Here is a 26,365-nt window from a genome sequence, read left to right on the forward strand (position 1 = left end):
TGGTCAGCCTGGTCTTGAACTCCTGACCTCAGGTGATTCACCTGCCTTGGCTTCCCAAAGTGCTGGGATTACAGGTGTGAGCCACTGCACCCAGCCAGTAATTGCATTTCTTAAAAAACTTTTTGATAGAAACACATAGTGTAAAATTTACCATCTAAACTGTTGAATGTACAGCTCAGTAGCATTAAGTATGTTCATGTGCAACAGGATATTAATATTTCTGATGCTAGTGAAGGTCACATGCTCTGCTACACTCATTACACCTTGGACTTTTAAAAAATCTGTTTTCTTTTGAAAATAGATATATAAGGGATATGTTGATGATCCTCGAAACACAGATAATGCATGGATGGAGACAGAAGCTGTGAACTACCATGACGAAACAGGTGACTTTATGTTTATTAAACTGACTAGGATTAAAGGATCAATTTAAGCCAGTAGTCCACTAGGACATGATTAAATCTGGACTATTTTAGCATCTTAAACCAATTAACTATTGATTGTAGGATTGTAGTTATAGGAAAGCAAAATTGATTATATTAAAGGACTACATAGGAGAAATCTTCAAAAATGTTATCACTGGTGACTAACTTTTCTTTAATCCACTGGTAACATTTGAAATTAAGGTTGAAATTGTGGGCTAAAATGATATGCTCTAAAGATGTCAGATTATTTATTATGATTCCTTTTTTTTTTTTTTTTTTGGTAAAACAAAAGCAACTGGGATTTGGATAGGAAGTATGGCAATGATGAAATGGGATTTATATCTTATTGTTTGAAATATTTTCATAATAATCTTGGATTGTTAAAATGAAAAGCAATAACAGAAAATTCCAAGTAGCGAAACAATTTTAAATGAATGTTCTTTCTGGTCCATGGAATTTAAAATTTTATGAGGAGGGTCAAATCTGTTATTACAGAAGGAGAAAGGAAAAAAATCTCTCTTAAAAATTAATTTGATCTTAATGTACAGATTGAATAGTTCCCTTGAAACATATTTTATTGCTAAATTGGATTTGTTTTTATTTGTAGCAAGAAAGTGGGGCACCATGCTGGAGAAATGAAAAGAGTGTTCCTCCACTCATGGCTCTTTCTGAGCTGTGTAACCTTGTACAAATCACTTGTTCTCTTGGACTCAAGTTTTTTCACTTATAGAATGGGCTAGAAATAGAAGATCTGTCATTTTAATATTCTGTGCTTTTGCTTGTTGAACCTGGTGGAAATTCCTGGCACCATTTTTCATTCCTTCTGTGTTTCCACTAAGGAGTATTAGAAGAGTTTACCCTTCTAGTTTTGAAAACTTAGAAGAAATATGCAGATGTAACTTAGAAGTAGGTCTGTACAACTTTAGTACTGATACATTTGTTAACTACTTACTTTTGGAGTTAAAAACAATGACTGACCCTCCAGAGGTCAATTATAGAGTTTATGGGTTGTTCACTATTTTTACCCTACCTTTTTCTCTCTTTAAACTTAAAAAAAATTGTTTTGATAATTCCAAAATCTCTGCCCTATTTGAGTTTGGTTCTAATGCTTGACTTGTTTCTTTAGGCTATGTTTTTTGCCTTGTAGCATGCTTTGTAGTCCCCCCCACCTTTTTTTTTTCTTTTTTTGAGATGGAGTCTTGCTCTTTCTCCCGGAATGGAGTGCAGTGGCACAATCTCTGGTCACTGCAACTTCCGCCTTTCAGTTTCAAGCAATTCTCCTGCCTCAGACTCCCAAATATCTGGTACAACATACAGGGTACACCATCATGCCTGGCTGATTTTTATCTTTTTACAAAAACATTTGTCCACTTGAATTCAGTGTTCACTGAATTTTAGGGCTAAAACTAGAAGATCTATCATTTCTATATTCTGTGCTTTTGCTTGTTGAACTTGGGAGAAATTCCTGGCACCATTTATATTTCCATTCCTTCTACCATTTTTAGTAGAGGTGGGGTTTCACCATGTTGGCCCAGACTGGTTTCGAACTACTTACCTCAGGTTATCCACCCACCTTGGCCTCCAAAAGTGCTGGGATGACAGGCAAGTGCCACTGCACCTGGCTGTAGGGCTTTTTTGAAAACTGACCATGATGTATTTAGTAAAAGGAACTAAGGCAAATGGTTCTTTAGTTTGAGGTTTTATGTTTATCTGGCTAGGAGATAGGTTGTGTTTTTTGTTTGTTGTAGCTGTAGGTATCAGAGGCTAAAATTTCCTCTAGTTTTGGATTTCCCTGGAGACTTCTTAAATAAGGTCTGAAGCATAAAGGTCTGAAGCATACCCTTCTTTCGGTTGTCTTCCCCTTTTATTAAACAGGAGCCCTGTTGGTAGATAGGTGGTAAATTCTAGAGGAAGGGGAATCACAGGATAATACATGGTTAGGTGTCAGTCTTTTAGTGAGTCTGTGGCCCTGGGCTGTGACCTTCATAAGTGCTTCTCAGCTTCCCTCCTTCCTCCCCCATCTTTAGGAGAGACAGGACGTCCAGCAGGGGCTGGAGTTGGGTATTTCCTTTCCCTCAGGTTGGTTAGGGCTTGGTTAAATAGTTTTCCTTGAAGGCAGAGTGATCTGGGTGTATTTCAAAATGGTTACCTTTCCCCTTCTCCATGTTGGAAGAGAGAGAGGAGGATTTTTTCTCCAGTCTTCACCCTGAGAACTTGGTGGCTTTCTTGGAGGTAAAACTCACTAAAATGTAGGCCCTGCTTTGTACTGGTATTGTTGCTCCCCTAGGAGATTTTATCTTTCAAGCTAGTTGGAAGGTCAGCTTTCAGCAGTAGTCAGTTACCCTTTAAATATTCCTACTGGGTTCTGACTCCAGTGGTAGGTTTCTCTCCCTGGTAAGTTATGATTCTCTGTATTTGCCTGTCTCTCCAGTTTTTGGCATGGCAGTGTGCTCTGTGACCTCAGTTTTCTGATGGATCTAAGCAGGGTTCTTGATCTTCAGCTTGTTCCGCTTTTTTGTTGTTGAGAGGATGGATGGGACTGATCACTTTCAGTTTCTTTACATGTCAGGCTGGGCCTCTTTAAACTTAAAATTTTGTTTTACATAATTTATTAGGTGACTAGAGTAGGGAGTAAAAGAACCTTTCGGACATTATTAATTCTGATAAGGAACATGATACTTAAATTTAACCTTTGAATTTAGATTTACTTTTTAGTTCTGTTTCTTCACTGATGGTTGGATATTGTAGTTGCAATGAGGATTGCACAAAGAACCATATGGTTTTAGCACTGGACTTTAGAAACTGGTTTGCTAAAATATTAGAGTAGTTCTTTTCTTCTAAGAAGTAGCTTTATTATTTTATTATTATAAAGGTAAAGGTAAGGTACATTTATTGAAAGGTATTTAGATAGGTCTATCATCTTTACATTATCAATAGATGATATAAAGAGGAAAAATGTAAAAAACACCAGTTATTTCATAACCCAAGGATAATTACTCTTAGTTAACATTTTGGTATATCTTCTTTAAGATATCATATAGCTTTTTTTTTTTTTTTTTTTTTTTTAAATAAAATGAGCTTATACTCTGCATTCTGTTTTATTGCTTGAGGTTTTTATTTTTTTTGAGACAGAGTCTCACTCTATTGCCCAGGCTGAGTGCAGTGCAGTGGGATGATCTCGGCTCACTGCAGCTCCACCTCCTGGGTTCAAGTGATTCTTTTGCCTCAAATTCCTGAGTAGCTGGGACTACAGGTGCACGCCACCATGCCCAGCTAATTTTTTGCATTTTTAGTAGAGATGGGGTTTCACCATGTTGGCCAGGTTGGTCTCAAACTTCTGACCTCAGGTGGTCTGCCTGCCTCAGCCTCCCAAAGTGCTGGGATTACAGGCATGAGCTACCGTGCCTGGCCAAGGTTTTCAATTAGAAATATATTGTGATCCACTGGGCAAGGTGGGTTTTAGTAGAAACTCTGTCTCTACTAAAAGTACAAAAAAATTAAACTGGCATGGTGGTGGGTGGCAGTAATCCTTTCTACTCGGGAGGCTGAGGCAGGAGAATTGCTTGAATTTGGGAGGCGGAGGTTGCAGTGAGCCGTGATCGCATACTACGCTCCAGCCTGGTCGACAAGAACAAGACTCCAACTCAAAAAATATACAATAAAAATAAAATATTTAAGTAATGTTGCTTTGAATACTTTAATAGGCTTGTCTCTGTTTCCTTAGAATAAATTCTTCAACGTGAAATTACTGGATTGCTTATTGTATCTTCAGTACCTAGTACAGAGTCTGGTATACAAGATGTAATCTGATATTTATGGAATGAATGCTTATCAAAGAACACTTAATTTTTAAAAGCTCTTGATAAACATTGCCAAATTTCCTACAGAAATATGCCACTTATATTCTCAACAGTGATTGGGAGCACTTATTTTTTATTTTTTTGATAATTTTAATTTTAATTTCAATTTTTTTTTTTTTTTGAGATGGAGTCTCACCCTGTTGCCAGGCTGGAGTGCAGTGGTGTGATCTTGGCTCACTGCAACCTCTGCCTCATGAGTTAAAGTGATTATCCTGCCTCAGCCTCCCAAGTAACTGGGACTACAGGCATGTGCCCAACACTTCTGGCTAATTTTTGTATTTTTAGTAGAGATGAAGTTTCACTATGTTGGCCAGGCTGGTCTCAAACTCCAGGTGATCCACCTGCTTTGGCCTCCCAAAGTACTCTACTACATATTTTAATAAATCTATTTATAAATACCTATGTTTATTAAAATATTTTAAATTAAATACCTAAACATACTTTATAGTGTTTGGTTTGTTGTTATGCTTAGAAAACTCTACTTAAGACTATTAAAGGAGTCACCAATAATTTGTTTTGTCTTTTTACATTCAAATCTCTAATCCCTCTGGGATTGATTTTGATGTAAGGTTTCATATTCATATTAGATCTCTTTTTTAAGGATAACCTTACTTTTTAGAGAAAAGCCTTTGTATTTTGTGTTTACCTAAAATTTAGGAACTTGATTAAAATTTGGGCATTTTGGAATAGTCTAGTTTTTTTTTTTTTCTTTTATTCATTCTGCTGACCAGGTATGGAATAATCTAGTTTTTAATTCACTTTGCCAGTTAGTACAATGATGACTTAAGATTATTTTAAGTAAGAACACTTGATGACATAAATATGCTAAAACAAGTGAATTTTTCTTGGTGATGGTTTTTCTTTGGTAACCAGGTGAGATAATGGATAATCTAACCCTGGAAGCTGGAGATGATGCTGGAAAAGTGAGATGGGTGGACATCAATGATAAACTGCAGCTTTATGCCAGTCACTCTCAATTCATCAAGCTTGTGGCTGAGAAACGAGATGCACACTGGAGTGAGGATTCGGAACCTGACTGCCATGGGTTATAGCTGATGGTTTCCATGTAAGCCAAAGGCCCACAGAGGAGCATGTACTGAAAAGAGGCCAATATCACAGAATTTATACCAAAAAAAGGGCAGGGTAGGCCACTTGGCCTATTTACTTTCAAAATGATTTACATTTAGAGTGTTTCACATCAGAATAAAGTGAGTGAGATGAACTGGAACATAGAATTTTCAGCTTTTTGGTTAAAAGGAATATCAGTAGTCATATTTTGTATGTATTCCGTTTAAGCATGGCTTAAATGAAATTTAAACAGCTAATGCTCTTTGAAGAATCATAACCAGAATAAAGATAAATTCTTGATCAGCTGTAACTTCTGTTTTCCATCTAGTTCTTGTTTGTCAGTGCCTTCCCTCCTGCTCCCCATCTTCTAAGGCCTGAAGGATGTTCCTGCCACATCAAGCTCCTTTAGGAGGAGTACCACCATTGGGTGTATAGTTTATTGTTTCATCTGATTTTTCTTTAAATTATTTGCTTCACATTTTGCTTCGCATGATCTTTTTGAAGCTAATTTTGAAAATGGAAAGTATGTTTTCTTGACTTTGGAATCCATTTTAAGAGGAAATTTCAGTCACTTTTAGTCAATAGAGATCAAGATCAGTGAACAACAGCTGATATCCTCGTTTTCAGAAATTCTGAATTAAAAAAATCCAGGAAGTTAGTAAGTCAATATGTTCATTTCACTCTAGTGAAATTACTATATGCTGTAAGCCAGTTAAAAATGGATGTTCAGAAAAGAATTGAAATCAGACAGGAGAAAAAAATTACAGATGCTGGTGAAGATGTAGAGAAGAATTCTTATACACTGTTAGTGGAATGTAAATTGGTCCAACCATCGTGGAAGACACTGTAGCGATTCCTCAAAGACTTCAAGACATTTGACCCAGCAATCCCATTACTGGGTATACATCCAAAGGAGTATAAATTGTTCTTTTATAAAGACACATTCACGCATATGTTCATTGCTGCACTATTCGCAATGGTAAGGACATGAAATCAACCTAAATGCTCATCAGTGATAGACTGGATAAAGAAAATGTGGTATATATATCATGGAATACTATGCAGCCATAAAAAAGAATGATATCGTGTCCTCTGAAGAGATGTGGATGAAGCTGGAGGCCATTATCCTTAGCAAACTAATGCAGGAACAGAAAACCAGATGCTGCATGTTCTCTTATAAGTGGGAGTTAAATAGAACACATGGTCACAGGGGAACAATACACACTGGGGCCTACTGGCGGGTGGGAGGAGGGAGAGGATCAGGAAAAATAACTAATGCAACAAACCCTCATGACACGTTTACCTATGTAACAAACTTGCACCTGTATTCCTATACTGAAAACAACAATAAAACAAACATGAAAGAAAATGTTAGCCACGTGTGAATTTTAAACTTCTTGGTAGTTGCATTAAAAATAGTAAAAAAAAACAAGTAAAATGGTTTGTAATTATTTATTATTACAAATATATGGATACATTATATCCAAAATATCTTAATATATGATCAATATGCAATTATTAAGTAATTTTTTTGGCTCTAAAAAAATGAGGAACAGAGGTGGAGGTCTCTGTGAGTTAAAGTGTTTTTGGTTAAAGAAATGTTAAAGATTAAAATAGGTTTTTGAGAAAACCATGGCTAATGCTATAAATCCCAGAGGAAAGGAGAGGATTGGTGCTTTAGGGGTTTTTGGAAGCAAGGAAGAGGAAAGAAAAGTAGTACTGCCTTGTCTTAGTGGACATGTGTATCTCATTCTGGCTAAGGCTCTCCTTTGAAAAGCCCTGTGATATGAATTCCTATCAACCTAAGCAGGATTGGGTTACAGCTGGGACATCTCAAGAAGAGCTTAGGGAAGAGAGACATGATTGTTTTTTTTCCTTCAGATGTTTGAAAAAGATATTAGGCTTACTCTGTAGCTAGAGAGCAGAAATAGGGTTAAGGTAAAACAAAAGTGTTTTTCTGTTTTTTTTTTTTGTTGTTGTTTTTGTTTGTTTGTTTGTTTGTTTGTTTTATTTGATGTCAGAACTTTTGGTGGTAAACCTGAATTGAACTGACAGGTGGCTTTTTTTCCCCCTTAGTTATGTGACTGCAGGTTTTCCTGAGATATGTTAGAATGTTACTTGGCTATATTAAAGGTTTATTTAAAGTATGACTAAAGCACATGGTCTAGATCAATTCTTTACTTTTTTTGGAGTTTTCAGTGGCATATGTACAAAGTATGCAAAATGATCAAACTATCAACTATAGATAAGATAGAAGTAGATAATCTTTTCATAACTGTAAATATCCAGCACCACCTATAATAGAAAAAAACCAAAATGTTAGTTTCAGATATTCCAAGAGGAACATCTATTTGCTGTATCACTAGGTAATATTTCCCTCATATTTATTTTCCTTATGTCTTATGTAAAAGGGATTTTAAAAATTATAGAGACATTTAGTAAAATAAATAATAATACTTGCCATTTACTGAGTATCTGTATTATATCACTTAATTCTCACCACATCCTGTTAGGTAGTAGTATTCCCATTTCACAAATGAATACATTGATAGAAAGTTTGCCCGAGGTTTTATTTGCTAGTTGAGCTGGGATTTGAATCACGGTCTGACTGGTTTGAAAACCTGTTTTGTCTATTATATTCCCTACTCTGGTTCTGAGTCTTTTATGATTTATTATTTAAGTATGCGACTTGGAAGATTATATGTTACATAAATAGTACTTATGTTATTCATAGTATTGCAGTTATGATTTATGACTTGAAATTGAAGGGCCACACCTGATTTGGCTAGCATTGTTGAAGTTGTTTGCATAATTTGGCCCAAAGATAGTTTATAAAGGGCCACAGTCAGTATTTGTTTTGTCAGCAGGTGTTCTTGAGCTTTTGAAAGCATTTCAAACTCACATAGAAGGATATACAAAGCTTCCTTAACATCATAACTACATTAAAAACTAAATATTTGGTGGCTAAAGAGGGAACTTGAAAACCCTGAGCACTTTGAGAGGCTACCTTATTTAAGATTATGTTTTCTTATGCTTAGGACTTCTGGCGGTGGTTATTTTCTAAAATATTTCTGGAATTCTAATGAACTGACTTTAAAATACATCGTTTGAAGAAAGCATTTGTATTTAATTGGTCTTGTTTACACCTACTTTCATTGTATTATTAATTTACCATTGTGGATACAATCAGAGGCAATTAAACTTTTAATGATAAAAATATTTTAAAAGATATAAATGCTTGAAAGAATTTGGAGATTTTACTAACCATATGTAACTTCTGACATAGTAGTGGGAGAATTATTTCTGTCAAAATAGATAATACAGATTATAGTTATAATTTATTATATGAAGATATTTTCACCACAATTCCTTCTTTGCCCATGCCTCCCATTTTATGGTTGTTTTATTGCTGATATGTTAATATGGTATAATTCTGTATGTTGGAGGTAGAAAATAATGTGGAACCATTATACTTAAATGCTGATAAGTTGAATCCTTTACTGTTTACAGCATAGAGCTTAATCTCTGCCACTTGGCCTCAGATGGCCTGATACAAGTATTTGAAATGGTAAAAGATACTAAATAAGCACTTCAGGGCAGTAAAACTTGTTAGGAGAGAAGCTGCTGTGTGAAAATCCAGTACACTATGATTGGGCCTGTGAATAGCCACTGCGGTTCAGCCAGGACAACACAGCAAGAGCCTGTTTCTTAAAAATACTAAAACAAAACAACAACAAAAGGGATATATACCTTTTTGGTCTCTACGTTTTTCTTTTCTTTTTTTTTTTTTTGGTATGTATTTTAAATGAAATTTAAGGGCCACACCTGATTTGGCTAGCATTGTTGAAGTTGTTTGCATAATTTTGGCCCAAAGATAGTTTATTTGTTAATAGTCTAACTATTAGATTCCTTAGATAATACTTCAGTGAAAGTCAGAGTAGAAGTCAAATTTTGTAGCCTTTGAAACAAGTTAATGCTTTTTGTTAAGGTATGTTACCTTGCCTTGAGATCAGTCCGTTTCTAGGTGTAGCAGTTTTACAGTAGGCTTTTCTCATTATTTACTATGAATTGCCTATAAGACAAAAATAACCCTAAAGGCTGTGTGCAGTGGATCACACCTGTAATGTTAGCACTTTGGGAGACTGAGGCAGGCGGATCAGTTGAGATCAGGAGTTGGAGACCAGCCTGGCCGTGAAACCCCATCTCTACTAAAAATAGAAAAATTAGTCAGGCTTGGTGGTGCACACCTGTAATACTTCCTAGCTACTAGGAAGGCTGAGGGAGGAGAATCGCTTGAGCCCAGGAGGCAAAGATTGCAGTGAGCTGAGATCATGCCACTGCACTCCAACCTCTGGGTGACAAAGTGAGCCTCTTCCAAAAAAAAAAAAGGTATTTGAAATTTCATATTACATATATGCCTGTAAACTTAAATTTTGTGAAATATCAACATTATTAAAAAATACCATTTTAGATCTGCAAAAATTTTGATGCAAAGATTTTGGAGGAAACGAGTTTGTAACTCATGAGTTCTAGTTTGGTAGATCAGTTGAGGTTGGCTCTGTCATATTTTTATAGTTACAAAGAATTTTTCTTACCTTTCCTGGCATTGAATGTAACTTACTTTTATCAATTTAGTCAAGGAAATGAAATCTTACCCCCAAAAAGTTCTAAAAGTAAAAAAAAAAAAAAAAAATTAGTAATTTGTTATCTTTAGTTAGGTAAATGTATACTTTATTATAGCATAAAAATAGAGACTTACCCCTAATTGGTTCAAAATAGCAATGAATAACTGAAGGAAGAAAAATCGATGATCAGTGCTGTCAATAGGTTTATTTTTAAACCTACGTTTAACTTATTACATATGCAAGTCATAATTTGTATATTAAAATCTATTTTATTGAAAAAATTCCATTTTATTGCTTAGTATATTTAATGATATGAGCTTTTAAAATGAAGATGCAATATCTAGATTTAAATCCCTTTAATTTGCAGAAATATTTTCTTCTTTCTGCAGCTTTGTAATTGTATTTACCATATTTGAAAGTTAGAAAATTGATTGGAATGGTTAAGAAACTGTGTACACTTCCATACAAGTTCTATCTTTCATAAATGATTCACATTCCCTGTGTGAATGATACTTGAACTAAAATTTTAGGACAACTATGAATACGTTGAGAACTCGCTTACACAAGCAGTTTTGCTGGAAAATTGCTTTGTAGCATCCGCATGGTCCTGTTTAAGATCCTGGCAACTTGCTCAAGAAACTGACCACTCTGCCTAAAAGGTAAATCCCTTTACTTGTTGAGATGTCTGTCTCAGAGTGTATGCAGTAATATTTAAGCTAAACACTGTCACGACTGTGACAGATCTTAGGCAGGAACAATGACCTCAGGTAGCGTTTGTTCTGTTAGAGTTCCTTTCCCTGCTCCCTACTTTAATTAGGACCATTGAGAGGTGTTGAATGTAATATTTATGTAGACTTCATAGAATAACGGGGCAGAATATACTTACCGCTATAAGATCGTTAGGTGTGAGGACCTAGAATAAAGGAAACAATCAAATAAGGAGTTGTAATTCACCATTTCATCTACTTTTGTATCTTATATATTTTATATTAGCTTGATAAATGAGAGCATGCTTTTTAGAATTCTCATCATTTCTAAAGTTCAGCTATTAAGATTAAAATTCACTTAATTAAAATTAAGTACCCACCCCCCACCCCAACCTATCTCTGGAAACATATAGTCCATATTTTCTGTTGTGGTCTCCAAACATAAGAGGGACTTCTTGGAAAGATTATTAAACCTATGCTTATTGGGTTTGAAAAAGACTTTATTTTGGGATCACCTCTTCTGAAAGAAAACTAAGTTCTTCCTATAATTGTAATAAGAGAGCTGGGCATGGTGGCTCACGCCTGACTATAGCACTTTGGGAGGTCAAAGCAGGCAGATCACTTGAGTCCAGGGGTTCGAGACCATCCTGGGCAACATGGTAAAACCCCATCTCTACAAAAAATACAAAAGCCCAGCGTGGTGGTGCGTCCCTGTAGTCCCAGCTACTCAGGAGGCTGAGGCTGGGGAATTGCTTGCACCTGGGAGGCAGAGGTTGCAGTGAGCTACGACTGTGCCAGTGCACGCCAGCCTGGGTGACAGAGTGAGACGCAGTCTCAAAAAACAAAAATGAAACCATAATAGGAATAGTATTATTTGGAGTTAATATGCTATACAGAACTTTTTTGTATGTTACTGAATCAGCCTCATCTTATGTACTTATCACAAATTTAGTAAAATCTTTTCAAAAGTAAAATTTAAGCAATTCCTTTATACCATGACTGTAACCTTAAATCTAATTCAGGTGCTTCTAGGATAGATTACATTTCAATAAGAATGCATTTTACCCCCACTAATGACAAATGCTTATAAATTTTATTACAAATTTTATGCTTATAAAATTTTACGGGTGAAATGGACTTTGTAGATCATCTGTTGTCACTATTTTATATTCTAGAAGAGGCTAAAGGTCAAAGGAGTTAAAGATAATTCCAAACTATTAAAAGGCAGACATGGAGCTTACATTTCCAGATCATTTAACTTCAAATTAAATGCTTTTTCTACTGGTTGGTCCCTGGGTTTATTCCACGCAAATAAGGAAATTTAGTTTCGGGTCGTAGGTAGTTCAGTTTTCAAGGACATGTGAGATTTGTACATTAAATTACTCAAATCAGACAAAATATCAATAACTAATGGCCCTCCAAAGAGAATGTTAGCCTGTAATTATTGGTATCAAGTTTCTCCCCAGTTAGACCTAAAGAATTTTCGAGTTTTTGTTTTGTATTAGTTTAAGTATTTCCTAAGGAAGCTTTAAGTGTAACTACCTGATTTGGATTGTAAAGAAAAGGAAAAGGAAAAGGAATCAAAATCTACAAAAAGAAAAAAAGTAAATTGTTAACACTTTCTCTTTCTTTTTCTCATTTATTCATACACTTACTCATCCTTCCATCCATCCATCCATCCATCCATCCATCCCTACGATATTTATTGAGCAGTTATTCTGTATCTAGAGTTTAGGGATAGCAATAAACGACACTTTCCTTAGAGAGCTTGCCTTCTATTTGGTGGAGATTAGAGTCTAGTGGATTCAATATAATTTTTTTTCTTTCAAGAGGTATTGTTGTTTTTCTTTATTTGTTTAACTGAAAGCCCAGGAATCTGTCTTCTGTATGTGTTGACAGTTTTTGCAAATCTACCACTTTCCCTACAGTAAGATTACTTTCTTTGCTTTCTTTTTAGATACTATTCTGCCATCTGGTGGTAGGAAGAGTTTCTATTTCACAGAATAGTGATTCTTTTAATTGTCACATCGATTTAAATACATTTAAATATAAGACGTTAACAGGGATTTCTAAGTTCTAATTATAAACCAAGACTCCGAGATTTTGCATCAGTATAAAATAAATTTTGCCGAGGGCGATGGCTTACACTTGTAATCCTAGCACTTTGGGAGGCCGAGGCAGGCGGATTATTTCAGGTCAGGAGGGAGTTCGCCCGGCCTGACCAACATGGTGAAACCTCATCTCAAAAATTAGCCAGGCTAAGACAGGAGGCTGAGACAGGAGAATCGGTTGAACCTGGGAGGTGGAGGTTGCAGTGAGCCAAGATCACATCACTGCACTCCAGCCTGGGCAGAGCGATACTCTGTCTCAAAAACAAAACAAACAAAAAACCTTAACAAATTTTAGCAAACGATAGGGAAATGCACCTAGTCCTGATTAGAACCAAGATAATTAGCAATTAATTATAAGTGCAAGTATAATATTTAGAATTTAACAGCTAGGATTCAATCAGAACAAGTAAAAACATTAAAGGAGAAGAAATGTTTTATTCAGGACTAAGTTTAGTGACAAATTGCTAAAAGTTGAAAGAAACACAATTTGCAAGCAAAGGGAAGGTGTTTATTACATTTAGATATAAAATGCATAATCATCTTTGTATATTTAAAAATATTTAGGGGATCAGACACAATATTAAGCAAGATGCTGTTTTAAAATGTTTGTGAGCTGGGCATGGTGATTTGCACCTGTAATCCCAGCTACTGGGGAACCTGTGTGAAGTGGGAGGATCACTTGAGCCCAGGAGTTTGAGACCAGCCTGGGTAACATAGTGAGGTCCTTGTCTGTAAATAAAGGGTATATGAAGTTTTAAAACGTATGTGGTTTTTAAAGAAAAAAAAATCATTGCTTATCCAAATTTAACATGGCCCCAATCTGTGTTGCAGGATCATTATTTTAGACTGAAATAATTTTCTACCTCCAAATTGCCTTGCGCTTTTCAGGTCTGCAGCCATACACCTGCTGTTCTGCCTGAAATGCCCTATCCATTTGTCTTCCTTCAAAAACTGGCTCAGATACTGTCTTCTCTATGAAGTCTTTGATCCATAGCTTTGTATTCGTGTCTAGAAGTACTTATCGAATTGCATTATGGTTTCCAATTGTGAATCTCTCTTCCTCATCAGATCTGAACTTATACTGTCTGTACCTCAAGCACTCCCCGTTGACTCTGTAATGTCGTAAACACTCAGTAAATGCTCTCTGTGTTCTACTTACAAAAGTGTTATCTATAAGATAAAGGCAACTCTACTGTGTATTTAGCATTGTTACAGCCTTTATTGAAAAAAAGTTTCAAGAATCCAGGTATTAGGAGAGTTGGAGAGGGTCCAACAAGAAAAACAAAGTAAATATTTTGCTTGAACTTGGGAAAATATTCTAGAAAACTGGGAGAAAAATATTTTTAGAGGAAGAAAGCAATAAGGTGAATTTAAAAAGCAAAAGAATGGATATTATAGAAAGAAGTATTCTCTTCATAAAGAATAACTAAGCTCATAACAGTTAGAGTACTTCAGCACAAACACCTTTTTAATGGTAAGTGCAGAGAAACACTGGGAGAGGACACTGAAGATTTGGAGGGACATTTGCTAGCCTCTTGTCACATTCCACTACAAGATATATGGGAGAGGAGTTTGAACAGCTGATTCCTGGGGACTTCTTAAAGCTTCACATTTCACTATCGAAATTTGGAAAGTTTCATATTACTGTCCAACTAATAAATCCTTTTAGCTATTTCACATTCCCCAAACCCACGCTTACCAGGGGTGATTGTGGAAGTAGGGGAAATTGGACCTGAGGGAAAAATGGTGCTACTTGTGGTGGGAAAAAGATAAATCTCTGTAAAAAGAAACATGATGTCAGTCATTTCAGACAATGGCAAACTTTAAAAATAGTGAATGCATTATTTAAAAATAAAACTAGAAGTTTACCTGTTCACTGGAACTTCCACCATATTGTTCAAGCTTGCAAAACAATAACAGCAACAAGGTAAAGCAGCATATGGCAATACATTATCCACTAAAGAGAGGTTTTGTTCTACATGGGAATAGGTAATAAGCCACTATGGAGCATTATACCCATCAATAATGTAACTTGGCTTCTGAAATAAAAAGCAGTTGGATATCTAATAGGGAGAAGTTGAATTAATTTTGTGCAATGATTTGGAACACCAATTGCTTTTAAATTTATACCCAAAGAAGGCTTTTATTTACATTTCCTAAGATTAATTTCATATTACATGAATATCTCCTTTTGTAAATCTTTGAATGAATAGTGTTCTTGATTTAGTTCTCAGCAGTTATAAATTCAAAGTGAAGGAAGTGTGGAAATGTACATTTAAGTTCTACATCCCAAACACAAATTTTGAAGGCTCCCTCACTTCTTCAAAAGCTCCTGTGTTACAAAGTGTGCAAGGAAGAGAGTTTCTTGCCAGCTTGGTGCCCTCATATTCAGCCTAGTAAACACAGATTAGACTCAGTGGCTCATTTGTATATAGTCAGTTGATGACAAAATGTCTATATAGGTGAAGTTAATGGTGTTCTGGGATTACAGTATTTCATATGTTTTTAGATGCTATCATTGTAAAAAGCACCATTATTTCATAAATTACCAACAAGGAAAAGCACTGCTGTTGAGCTGTCATGACACTTCATCACATTACGTTTGTAAGACACAGCTCAATTTCAGGGATGCGAAAATATCAAAAAGTACATATTAGAATTAATGAAATATGTATACTGCATCATTCCCATCAGCATGAAGAAACAGGCAATACAAATTGTTTGGAATTTTAGACCACAATACTTGTCAGCTTTGGCAAAAAGGATCGTGGTTTAAAGAAACAAATTAGGTTTGTTATCAGGGGCACTACAGATGATGAATATAGCTTTTTAACCAAATCTGGTTTTCAAAAATTGGACTTTTAAAGATGTATCTGTATGTAATCCTTTTAGGATTTATCTTTATGATCGCTCAAATATAATTCAGGCATAAGTATTTTTGCATTCATAATTTAGTAATCAGTATAAGTTATCTTAAATATTTCCTTCTGTAAAATCAAATATACAGTGAAGTAGATACTCCCTTGGTGTCAGAGCATTTCCATGTAACAGCCTGTTAAGAAAACATGAGATGGTTTGGGGCAAGAGCATTACAAATGAAACTGATTAAACTAATTAATTTAATTGGGTCACTACAGAATATTTGTTCTATATCACTGAGTTTATTGAGAGCATCCTGTCTTTCAGATAGGACCGCTCTGTGCTTTAGATGTCTTAAAAAATTATCTCTGTGCAACTCTGAGGTGTTTCTATAACTCATTTTATAGACAAGGAAACCATGGATTAGCTCACGTCACACAGCTAGCACATGGCATATGGAGCTGGGATTCGTACTGGGCAGACTCTTGGGCTGACAGAGTCATGAACTAGTTCCATGACTTTCCTGGATTCCACTTTCCTCTTTTGTGAAATGAAAAGATTAGACATGCTTTTTAGCCCAGAAATCTCTAAATCCAAAATTGAGTCAGCAACTGAGGAGGGTGTACTCACGGGGATGGGCAGAGCAGTGGCAGTGCTCAAAAGGCCAGCCAGGATGAGAACTTCCATTCTAAAGGTTGAGCCTGGAATTGAAGGGGCAGGAGATCATTATTAGTTTTTTGTCTATGTAAGTTCCATTCCTATTGTAAATAAATAGTTTAGTTAGAGATGTTGAAGTACTAGTCAAATTAAATCCTGCCTCCAAACATAGATTTTGTAAGCCTAGAAGACTGTATTTAAAAGCTTTGAGGCCAGGCGCGGTGGCTCATGCCTGTAATCCTAGCACTTTGGGAGACAGAGACAGGCGGATCATGAGGTCAGGAGACTGTCTTGGGTAACGTGGTGAAACCCCATCTCTACTAAAAATACAAAAATTAGCCGGGTATGGTGACGCACGCCTTTAGTCCCAGCTACTCAGGAGGCGGAGGCAGGAGAATTGCTTGAATCCAGGAGGTGGAGATTGTAGTGAGCCGAGATCATGCCACTGCTCTCCAGTCAGCACGACATAGAGAGACTCCGTCTCAAAAAAAAAAAAAAAAAAAAAAAAAAAAAGGCTTTGAATTCCTTAGCCAAGACATGCACTGTTTAACTCCCAACATAGCCTATTACTTTCTACTTTCTTATAAAGTTACAGTTCAGCCTATATATTGTGCATGTTTGGTCCCTGAAGTTGAGTGTGTGATCTCTACACACAAACCTTTTTTTGTTTTGTTTTGGAGACAGGGTCTTGCTGTGTCATGCAGGCTGGAGTGCAGTGGCACAATCATAGCCCACTGAGTCTTCAAACTACTGGGCTCAAGTGATCCTTCTGCCTCAGTCTCCCAAGCACCTAGTACTACAGGAGTGTGCCACCACACTTGGCTAATTTTTAAAAAATTTTCTTAGAGATGGAGTCTTGTTATGTTGCCCTCCTGTTGCAAAGCTGGTCTTGATCTCCTGGCCTCAAGCAACCTTCCCACCACAGCCTTCCAAAGTGCCGGGATTACAGATATAAGCCCCTGTGCTCAATTCTACTCACAGATTTTAAAACACCAGTGTTGCATTGTGCTTACTATTAGGAATTGATCACTACTGGCTAAAATGAGAGGAAATATAAAAAGACAAATAAATCCACCTGAAACTTGTACCTCTGTGAGACTTACCAGGCCTTCGTACGATCTCATTGCTGTTATTGCCAGTTATAGTTCTCAGGAAGGAAATTGTATGGACAAAAAAATTGTAAGGCTTAATAGGTTGGTGGAGAATAAGAGCAATGTAAGTAAATTCAGACTCAATAAAGCAAATCAACCGGGCTTTTATTGATCTGCTGGTTCTGAAATCAGACATTTTTACATTTAAAAAATCACATTTAATTCAAATTAACTTACCTTGTGAGTTTCAAACCAATTCACTGTATTCTGGAGTTGGATTTTGAGAGAAAAACAACTTTATCGTATTCTCATTAAGACCTATCTCCAGCATTTGAGGCAAGTTATATCTATATCTATAAATCACATTTCAGCTATTATATACATGTAAAACTCAGCTCTAATTTATCTTAGTGCTATTTCATTTTGCCTGAATTTAGGCAACTTAGTTCCCTTCTTTTCCTTTTTCATGTTTTTTTCTTTGTATCTTTCTTCTTTCTGAATTCAAACATTTTAATTTCTTTCTTCTTTTTAGAAACGAACCTATTAGAAATCATTAAATTACCCAACACAAAACTATGTTACATTCTTTTATCTAGTGCAATAGAATCAGTCCAAATGATACTATATATCTCCTCAATTACCTTTGCTTCAGTGACCCTTGGAGCAACAGATACAAGGAGCAGCGTGATCACCTACAATCTCTATGCTCATCTAGTATTTAAGCCATGTTACTAATGCCTTTATGGTTATGGGCAATATGAGTCACAAAATTCAAAGCTAAAGTGAATAATTGCTTTCATACCAGGAGCTCCAACTTCCAAAGTCTCTCAATTACGCAGAGGTAGACTTACAGACTGATTACCGAGAAAACAACTTTATCTCTTAGGTTGGGATTAGAGTAGTGTCTTTATCACAAACAACCCACAATTAAAAATTGTGACACAAGAATATTAATGCGCTTCTATAATAGGTCATCTAGCTATACATGTGAGAGATCTAAATGATAGAGAAATTTAAGGTTGAAATTTTCTATTATTAAATATTTTTCATTTCAAAATGAATATTATTTTCAAATAAAATTTTTACTAGATATTAAGGTGGTGTCCTCACAGTGACATTAAAATCACTTTTCACTATTCTACAACATTTTTGAAAGTTGTCTGAGGGTAAAAGATGATTTAGGTCTAATTAATACTTCTTAATATAATTTCACTGTTCCCAAAAACCTAGTTTGTAATTAGCTAAGACCTTTTCAGCTTCACATAAAAATGTTCTGAAATTTGAAATAGTTTCTAAAATTATTTCTGTAGTTGGAAAAAGTTGCAAATAATATTTAATTAGATTTTATCTAATTAATTATTAAAGATGAATCAAGTTGAACTTAATTATTTAGAAAGCACATAGCATGATATGGTTCTAGTTAAGAATAAGAAATGTATTGAGTTATGAAAAGAGATAATGAATAAAATTTTGAAGTTCTCAGAGAAGATAATTCTGGTAAAAAAAATAAACTATTCTGTAAGTATCTTTCAAATAAAATTCCTAGGGGCATGTTTTCTCAGTGACTGTCACAGATAAGGTTTATAACAACAACAACAACAACAAATTTTTTGATTATTTGAAAAATAAAAGCTAATTGTATTGATATCTTTCATTTCAGATAGAAAACTATGTAGAAAACCATTTTCTTTCAAATAGTCAAAGTGAGTGACATGTTCTTTTACTGCCTTCAGAACTTGGAAAACTATATTATGATATATTTTTGTTATCTAACTTTTACTGTAATAGTTTTCAAGAAGAGTCTGAATAAAAACACAAATTTTTGCTTATGACAGATTTTTTTGGCTATCAATTTACAGTATTAATATTTAATCTCTTTCTACATTGGACATCAAGACACTTTATGGCTCTCTACCTGTTTTACCCTTACTTTTCTTTATTTTGAGGCAATGAATGTGTAGAAATTTCTGCAGGGCTGCCCTCTTCCCCAGCACACATTCTCAACTGCACAAAAAGTTAGAATTAGTTGGATCAAGCATCGCATAATCGTCCACATTTTATTTTTATTTATTTATATTTTGAGACAGGGCCTTGCCCTGTCACCCAGGCTGGAGTGCAGTGGTGCAATATTGGCTCGCTGCAACCTCGACCTGCTAGGCTCAAGCAATTCTCCTACCTCAGTCTACCAAGTAGCTGGGGTCACAGGTGCATGCTACTGTGCCTGGCTATTTTTTAAAGTTTTCTTCGAGACAGGGTCTCTCCATGTTGCCTGGGCTAGTTTTGAACTCCTGAGCTCAAGGAATCCTCCCACCTTGGCCTACCAAAGTGTTGGGATTATAGGGTGAGCCTCTGCACCCAGCTTGTTCTACATTTTAAATCAAATTTGGTAAAAAAGCACTTGAATTTATTTATTTAGTTTTCTGTTTAAATTTACATAATGATGAAGGACATCAATGAGCAGCTCTTATTTTTACCACTGAGTATTTGTTTTCTATGAGATGTCTCACACTTTTTCTTCAAACACACACACACACACACACACTTAAAGTAGTAGGGTTTAGGAAGCACAATTATAATCTGATATGAGGTGTGAGTCTTGGGCTGATCTTTCACATTTGATTGTCTTAATAATAACTGGAAATAAGCATTTGGATTTTTACGGACTCTTTATTAGGGTATTAAGATATTGAAAATAATAGACATTAATCACAAAAGAGTAACATTCCACTTTCTTGAAGTGCAAATGATATTATGAACAATACAAATGCATTATTTTTATTGTTAATAGTTTTATCGTTAATTATCTCATAAGTTGATGCAGAGAGTGAAATTACTATGAATTAAACTTCTGTTGACAATGTACAGTATTTTGCATATGTTGACTTTACTTATTTTTGTTTCCAAAGTTGATGTTAAATACTTGGCGCATAGGTTGTTATCAAGCAATTACTCTCATTGTCTTGTCATACATGCAGACATTTTGCTAAATATAAATCTACAAGTATCACAGCTGCATATATTGCTGAAGTGGTTAGAACAGAGGAGGATGCTGGAAAGTTGAGTTCTTTAAAATCTTCATTCAAAAGAGGAGATTTTCATCTATGTCTTCTATAAAAAACAAGAAGAAGACAAAAAACCACTTTAGAAAGTAGCCAGAGTAGTAGAACAAACAATATTAGATTTGAAGGATTAGAGAAATCATCTAATAAGGCAGTATAATGGTGATCCTCAACTCTGGTAGGGCATCAGTGTCACTCATGAACTTTTAAAAATATATATTTTTAGGCCTCACCTCTGGCCTCTAGAATCAGAATGCCTAGGGGTGAGCTAATGGCATGTAGACATTTGGAAAACTGCAGGTAATTCTACTGCAGGGTTGAGAACCACTGATTGAGGAAGAGCAGATTAAAGGGAGGTCCAGCCGAGAAGTGCCAAGTAGATTAATCTGGAAGGTGAGCTAAAATATTACAGAAATAAATAGAAATGTAGTGCTAGGTAAATCCAGTTTTTCACTGAGCAGCTTGTCAAAGAACTTGTCACTATACCTGTGGAAGAAGACAGTATCCTCTAGTGGATATAAAATCGCTGCTTACCAATATGGCCCACCCTAACTCAATAATCGTTAAACTGTTTTTTTCTCAAAAAAAAAAAAAAAGAAAAAAACCTTTTAAGTTCAGAAGCACATGTGCAGTTTCGTTATATAGGCAAACCCTTGTCGTGGGGTTTGTTGTGCTGTTTTGTCACTAAGGTACTATGCCTAGTACCCACTAGTTATTTTTTCTGATCCTCTCCCTCCTCCCACCCTCCACTTTCTGGTAGCCCCCAGTGTCTGTTGTTCCCCTCTATCTGTCTATGTATTCTCATGATTTAGCTCCCACTTGTAAGTGAGAACATGCAGTATTTGGTTTTCTGTTCTTGCATTAGTTTGCTAAGAACAATGCCTCCAGCTCCATCCATGTTCCTGCAAAGAACATGATCTTATTCTTTTGTATGGCTGCATAGTATTCCATGGTGTATATGTACCATATTTTCTTTATCCAGTCTGCCATTGATGGGCATTTAAGTTGATTCCATGTCATAATTTAACCATTAAATGTTTAAAGCAGGTAATTTGAAGCACACTAAACTATTAAACTACTGTGTCTGGGCACTAGGTAATTTTCCTGCTAACAGTCTTTATCTAGCCCAGAGACTTGGAAAGATTGTGGACTTTGACATGTATTTTTTGAGTACTGGCTTCATTTGCAAACTGGAGATAATAATTTCATTACTTATATATTTAGTTATATTTGCACCCAAAGCCTTTGTCTTCTTTCTGTTGCTGAGATAAGAGATGTTCATTTTCTTGATGTTAACGCTAATTCCTCTACCTATGTGCAAGACCTCTTCTGACCTTCATGAGATTCTCCTTTTACTTTCCTCTTTCTTTCTTACATCCTTCCTTCACCTTTCGTTTTCGACTAGGGGGCCTTTCGCACTAGCATTTACATATGTTGTATATTTAGCCTCTAGAACAGTGCCTGCACTGATGTAAACTGTCTGTAAAGATTTCTTGAGCAAATGAATGAATAAATGAATGGAGTGCTCAAATCTCTCTTAGTCTAGAAAATGCCCCTCTTACTCTATATCTTTTCTAGGTCTTTCCTACACTCAGACATTCAATATTTACCCTTTCTCATCTCCCTTTTCTTCTCAACCTATAGAATGTGACTTCCATCTTTACCATTCCACCAAAACTACTCTCCCCAAGGCCACCCAGGTTATCATTATTTCTTTCACCTTCTTTGACACCTCGGTCACACTTGGCACTGTCAGTCTCTTCCTCCTCTTGGAAACACCTCCATTGCATGGCACTGTCCTGGTTTTCTTCCTTCATTTCAGGAGAAACTTCATTCACCTTACTGAACTCTTTCTTCCTCCTCTATCCATCATCTAGATGTTGTTCCTCAGTGTGGTATTTAATCCTAGACGCTTTTTCATGTAACTCAGCGTGTTTTCCTCGGGAGAATCAGTTCCCTTCCCTCATGTCAATTATTATCTGTATGCTTATAATCCCCAAATATGCATTTCAGTTCCCAAACCCTGTCTTTATATATAAGCAGCCAACAAATATATTTATATTTATATATATATAAAATTCAGAAGTACATGTGCAAGTTTGTTATATAAGCAAACCCATGACATGAGGGTTTGTTGTACAGATTATTTTGTCAGTCAGGTGTTAAGTCTAGTATCCATTGGTTATTTTTCCCGATCCTCTCCCTCCTCCCATACTCCACTCTCTGGTAGGCCCCAGTGTTTGTTGTACAGTTTATGTTGAATGTTGAATGTTGAATGTTTACATATATATTTAAATAAATAAATAAATATATATATATATAAAGTTCCACATTACTGGTCATCAGTAAAATTTAAATCAAAGCCATCTCACAATGAGATACCATTTCACACCATTCAGAATGGCTGTAATTAAAAAGTCTAAAAACAACATGCTGGTGAAGCTGCAGAGAAAAAGGAATGCTTATACACTGGTAATGTAAATTAGTCGAGCCACTGTGGAAATCAGTTTGGCGATTTCTCAAAGAACTTAAAACGGAACTGTCATTTTGCTAAAAAGACACACGCATTCACATGTTCATTGCAGCACTATTGACAATAGCGAAGACATACAATCATGGTAGGTGCTCATCAGTGGTGGGCATAGTAGAAATAATGGTAGTTTTGATGGAGTGGTGGAGATAATGGCAAAACCATAATTACTTTTGCATGAACCTAACACTTAAGAGACAACCTAATACTTTACAATTCAACTTATCCCAAATGGAATTTGGCGTTTACCCCATATCCACTTCTGTTCTTGTGTTTTCTCAGTGGAAGGTGCCTCTATTTACCTCTATTTACCCTGCCTGCTCTAAGCCAGGGACCTAGGCATTGCACTTCTCTTTTCCATCTCTCACCTGTCTGCTCTCTGACCCCACATATTTTCTATCAAATATTGTCTTATTTCTACATGCTATACATTTGGATATGCTTGTATTTTAAAATATTTCTTGAATATGTTTACTTCTCTTTTTTTCTTCTCCGTCACTCACCTAGTTGAAGTTCTCATCAGCTCTTGCCTCGGTTTACCACAGTATTCTCTCAACAATTCTTTGGCCTCTCCACAATGTAACCAGGGGAATCCTTCTTAAATACAAACTCAGGGAAATCACTGGCTTGTTTGAAACACTTTGGTGATCCCCCAGTACTCTTGGCATAATGTCTTGAAGTGGCTTAGGAGAACCCGCGTCATCGGACTTTACCCTGTGAGTCTCACTTGTGGAAGGTTTTCTGAAGATTAGCATGGATGTGTGTCAATGCATGGTATGCATGGGCACGAAATAAATGAGGACTCCTCCACTTGTTACTTCAACCCCATTTTTACAGATAAGGAAAATGAGACTCACTGAGGATAAGTGGCATGCCCTAATTCGCATAGCTAGTTAATAACAGAGTAGGAATATATGAGCAAATCTATCACAGGCAGTTAAAATTCAGTAAAACATTGGCTAAACTTTATATTCTCCTTCTGTGGATTTCTCAGCCTTGAAGGAAAGAAGGGTATACTTACAAATAAAGATTTTTTTCTCTAGCTACATTCCAAAGCAATAACGTGTTTACATGTTCTGACTGAATATTTAATATTTAATATCTTTTTATTGGTTTATTATGTGATAATTTTTTCCTTTCTTCAAAACAAGGTCATGATGGCCAAACCACAGTGCACAAACAAGATCATTAGCAGCTTTGCAAATGACTGGACTTTAAGTCCTTCCTGCTCCTCCCAGACAACTGCCCAGTGGAGCCTGGGTGAGCTTACACACTGCAGAGCTGCCAGAAGCTTTGCAAAAGGAGGAATGAGATGCAACTGGTTTTCTTAAGTAAATGGCCTCTGTTTAAATTTGCTTTTTAATCAGTCCTTTAAAATCACATGACATATAAACAGGCATCCATAAATACGTCCTATCCCAGCTGAGTTTTCCCCTCTGGATACTGGCAGGGCAGGACAGAGGGATATATTTGAATTTTTATAAGTACTCTGCTTGTATAATAGATGTTAGAAAGACGATTGACACCCAACCTTCTGTGGTCTCCTTCTCCTCCTCCTGCTGTAGCAGGATTGGTCAGTGTGACCAATAGAATATGGCAGAAGTAATGGTATGTAACTTCTGAGGTTAGGTTATAAAAGACACTGGGGCCTCAATCTTGGCATTCTCTCTCTCTGCCTAGTGTCTCACTCTGGAGGAAACCAGATACCTTGCTGTGAGCAGCCCTGTGGAGGAGAGGCCTACGTGACGGGATACTGAAGGCTCCCGCAAACAGCCATGGGAGCGAGCTCAGGAACAGACTGTTCAGCCACAGTCAAGCCGTCAGATAACTGCCACACTGCATGACAGCTTGACCACAGTCTAATGAGAGATCCTAATCCAGAGCCATCCAGGTTAGTTACTGTAGGATTCCTGACCCTTGGAAACTGTGAGAAAGATTTGAAGCTGCTAAGTTGTGGAGTGATTCACTATGCACCGTAGACAACTAGGTACTTAGAAAATATACATCCTTTGCTCATTACAGTTGCATTTATTTCACAGAATAACATTGCAAGGAAAAGGACCAACCCTCTCTGCTTATCTAGTTATTACTAAATAAATCATACTTTAACCTCTTCCTCTCTAATTTTAAGGCATTCTACATATGTATGGGGGATATTTTTAAAATGAAGGTTGCACAGGTTCTTTCTTATTGGAAACTTCTGACGTTTGATGAACTGACTTTCCTTTACTGCTTAGCTGCCTGTTTACCCCAAGGGTATACTGTAAACATGAATGAAATCTCTGTTTCAGAGATTTGATGTTCACTGTTAATTTATGTTCTGTGAGTGGTATTTTTTTGTTTACTTATTTTAATTGACAAATAAAATGGTATATATCATGTAAAACATAATCTTTTAAAATATGTATACACTGTAGAATGGCTAAATTGAGCTGATTAACAAATGCATTACCTCACATACTATCATTTTTCTGTGTATGTGGTGAGAATTGTGAGCAGATTGTAATGCTCATTTTAGACATCTTTCATATCTTTTTTTTTTTTTTTTTTTTGAGACTGAGTCTCACTCTGTCACCCAGGCTGGAATGCAATGGCATGATCTTGGCTCACTGCAACCTCTGCCTCCCAGGTTCAAGCAATTCTCCTGCCTCAGCCTCCCGAATAGCTGGGATTACAGGTACGTACCACCAAGGCTGGCTAATTTTTGTATTTTTGGTAGAGACGGGGTTTCCCCATGTTGGCCAGTCTTGTCTTGAACTTCTGACCTCAGGTAATCTGCCTGCCTCGGCCTCCCAAAGTGTTGGGATTACAGGCATGAGCAACTGTGCTCGGCTTTTCATATCTTAATTATTGAAAAACTACCTGATCATAAAAGTCAAGTCTAACTTAGGGAAAGAAAAGGAAACATATTAAGACATAACCAAGCAAAACATGTGTCTAAATTTAATTTCCTCTACTGCAGGAGTAAAGAAAGAATACTCTGATCTACCTTCCCACAGCCCCCAGTCATTGAGGATAAAGTCATGGGTGAGTTTTTGGTTAAAGGATTATCCCAGAACTACTTGTGATCTCAGATCCAGGCTTTGGTGTGCTGGTAATTGATTCTGAGATGTTCTGACATCTCCCATTGTCAGAAACGAGCTTGCTCTTTTATTCTTTCCATGTGATTTTGAAAAGTTTGACCCAAGGTCCAGGTTAAGGTAGGATATTAAATAAGGAAGGACCCAGAGCCTGCTGAGATTTTGCCCAACTCTCTGGATTCACGTGTTTTTTTTTAGGTTGAGCTAACTGCCGAGACCTCAATGCATGTTCACTCTTGCTACCCTTCCAAAACAGTGCCATAAAGGTAGTAAGAAGTGACTTTGCAATGACA

At 36.2% G+C, this 26,365-nt stretch overlaps 2 protein-coding genes and 1 long non-coding RNA gene across 8 annotated transcripts in view; 1 reads left to right on the forward strand and 2 right to left on the reverse strand.

Moving 5' to 3' along the window:
* The window catches only part of NUDT9 (nudix hydrolase 9), a 37,968-nt gene extending 31,241 nt beyond the window's left edge, over positions 1-6,727 (forward strand). For all 5 annotated transcript variants that reach the window (XM_039468514.2, XM_039468511.2, XM_074396416.1 and 2 more), the window contains 2 exons: positions 302-386; positions 5,159-6,727. In XM_039468514.2, coding sequence (XP_039324448.1) covers positions 302-386; positions 5,159-5,337 — 264 coding nt within the window. In that variant the 3' untranslated portion in view covers positions 5,338-6,727. The remainder of the gene's footprint in view (positions 1-301; positions 387-5,158) is intronic.
* A 578-nt stretch (positions 6,728-7,305) lies between these two features.
* LOC120363585 (uncharacterized) lies at positions 7,306-14,753 on the reverse strand. 2 transcript variants are annotated; one of them, XR_012516873.1, is made up of 5 exons: positions 14,666-14,698; positions 14,496-14,573; positions 10,865-10,891; positions 10,113-10,142; positions 7,306-10,020 (listed from the first exon to the last, which is right to left on the reverse strand). It is a non-coding gene; the product is annotated as an uncharacterized LOC120363585 (long non-coding RNA). The 2 variants fall into 2 exon arrangements; XR_012516872.1 differs by having other exon boundaries at positions 14,496-14,753.
* Positions 14,754-20,050: 5,297 nt separating this feature from the next.
* SPARCL1 (SPARC like 1) overlaps positions 20,051-26,365 on the reverse strand; it is a 59,815-nt gene continuing 53,500 nt past the window's right edge. The window contains exon 11 of the mRNA XM_003923989.4: positions 20,051-20,511. Within this exon, the coding sequence (XP_003924038.1) occupies positions 20,483-20,511 (29 nt within the window). The 3' untranslated portion in view covers positions 20,051-20,482. The remainder of the gene's footprint in view (positions 20,512-26,365) is intronic.

The sequence above is a fragment of the Saimiri boliviensis genome, chromosome 3, assembly GCF_048565385.1.
Source record: "Saimiri boliviensis isolate mSaiBol1 chromosome 3, mSaiBol1.pri, whole genome shotgun sequence".
In the NCBI taxonomy this organism is placed as follows: Eukaryota; Metazoa; Chordata; class Mammalia; order Primates; family Cebidae; genus Saimiri; species Saimiri boliviensis.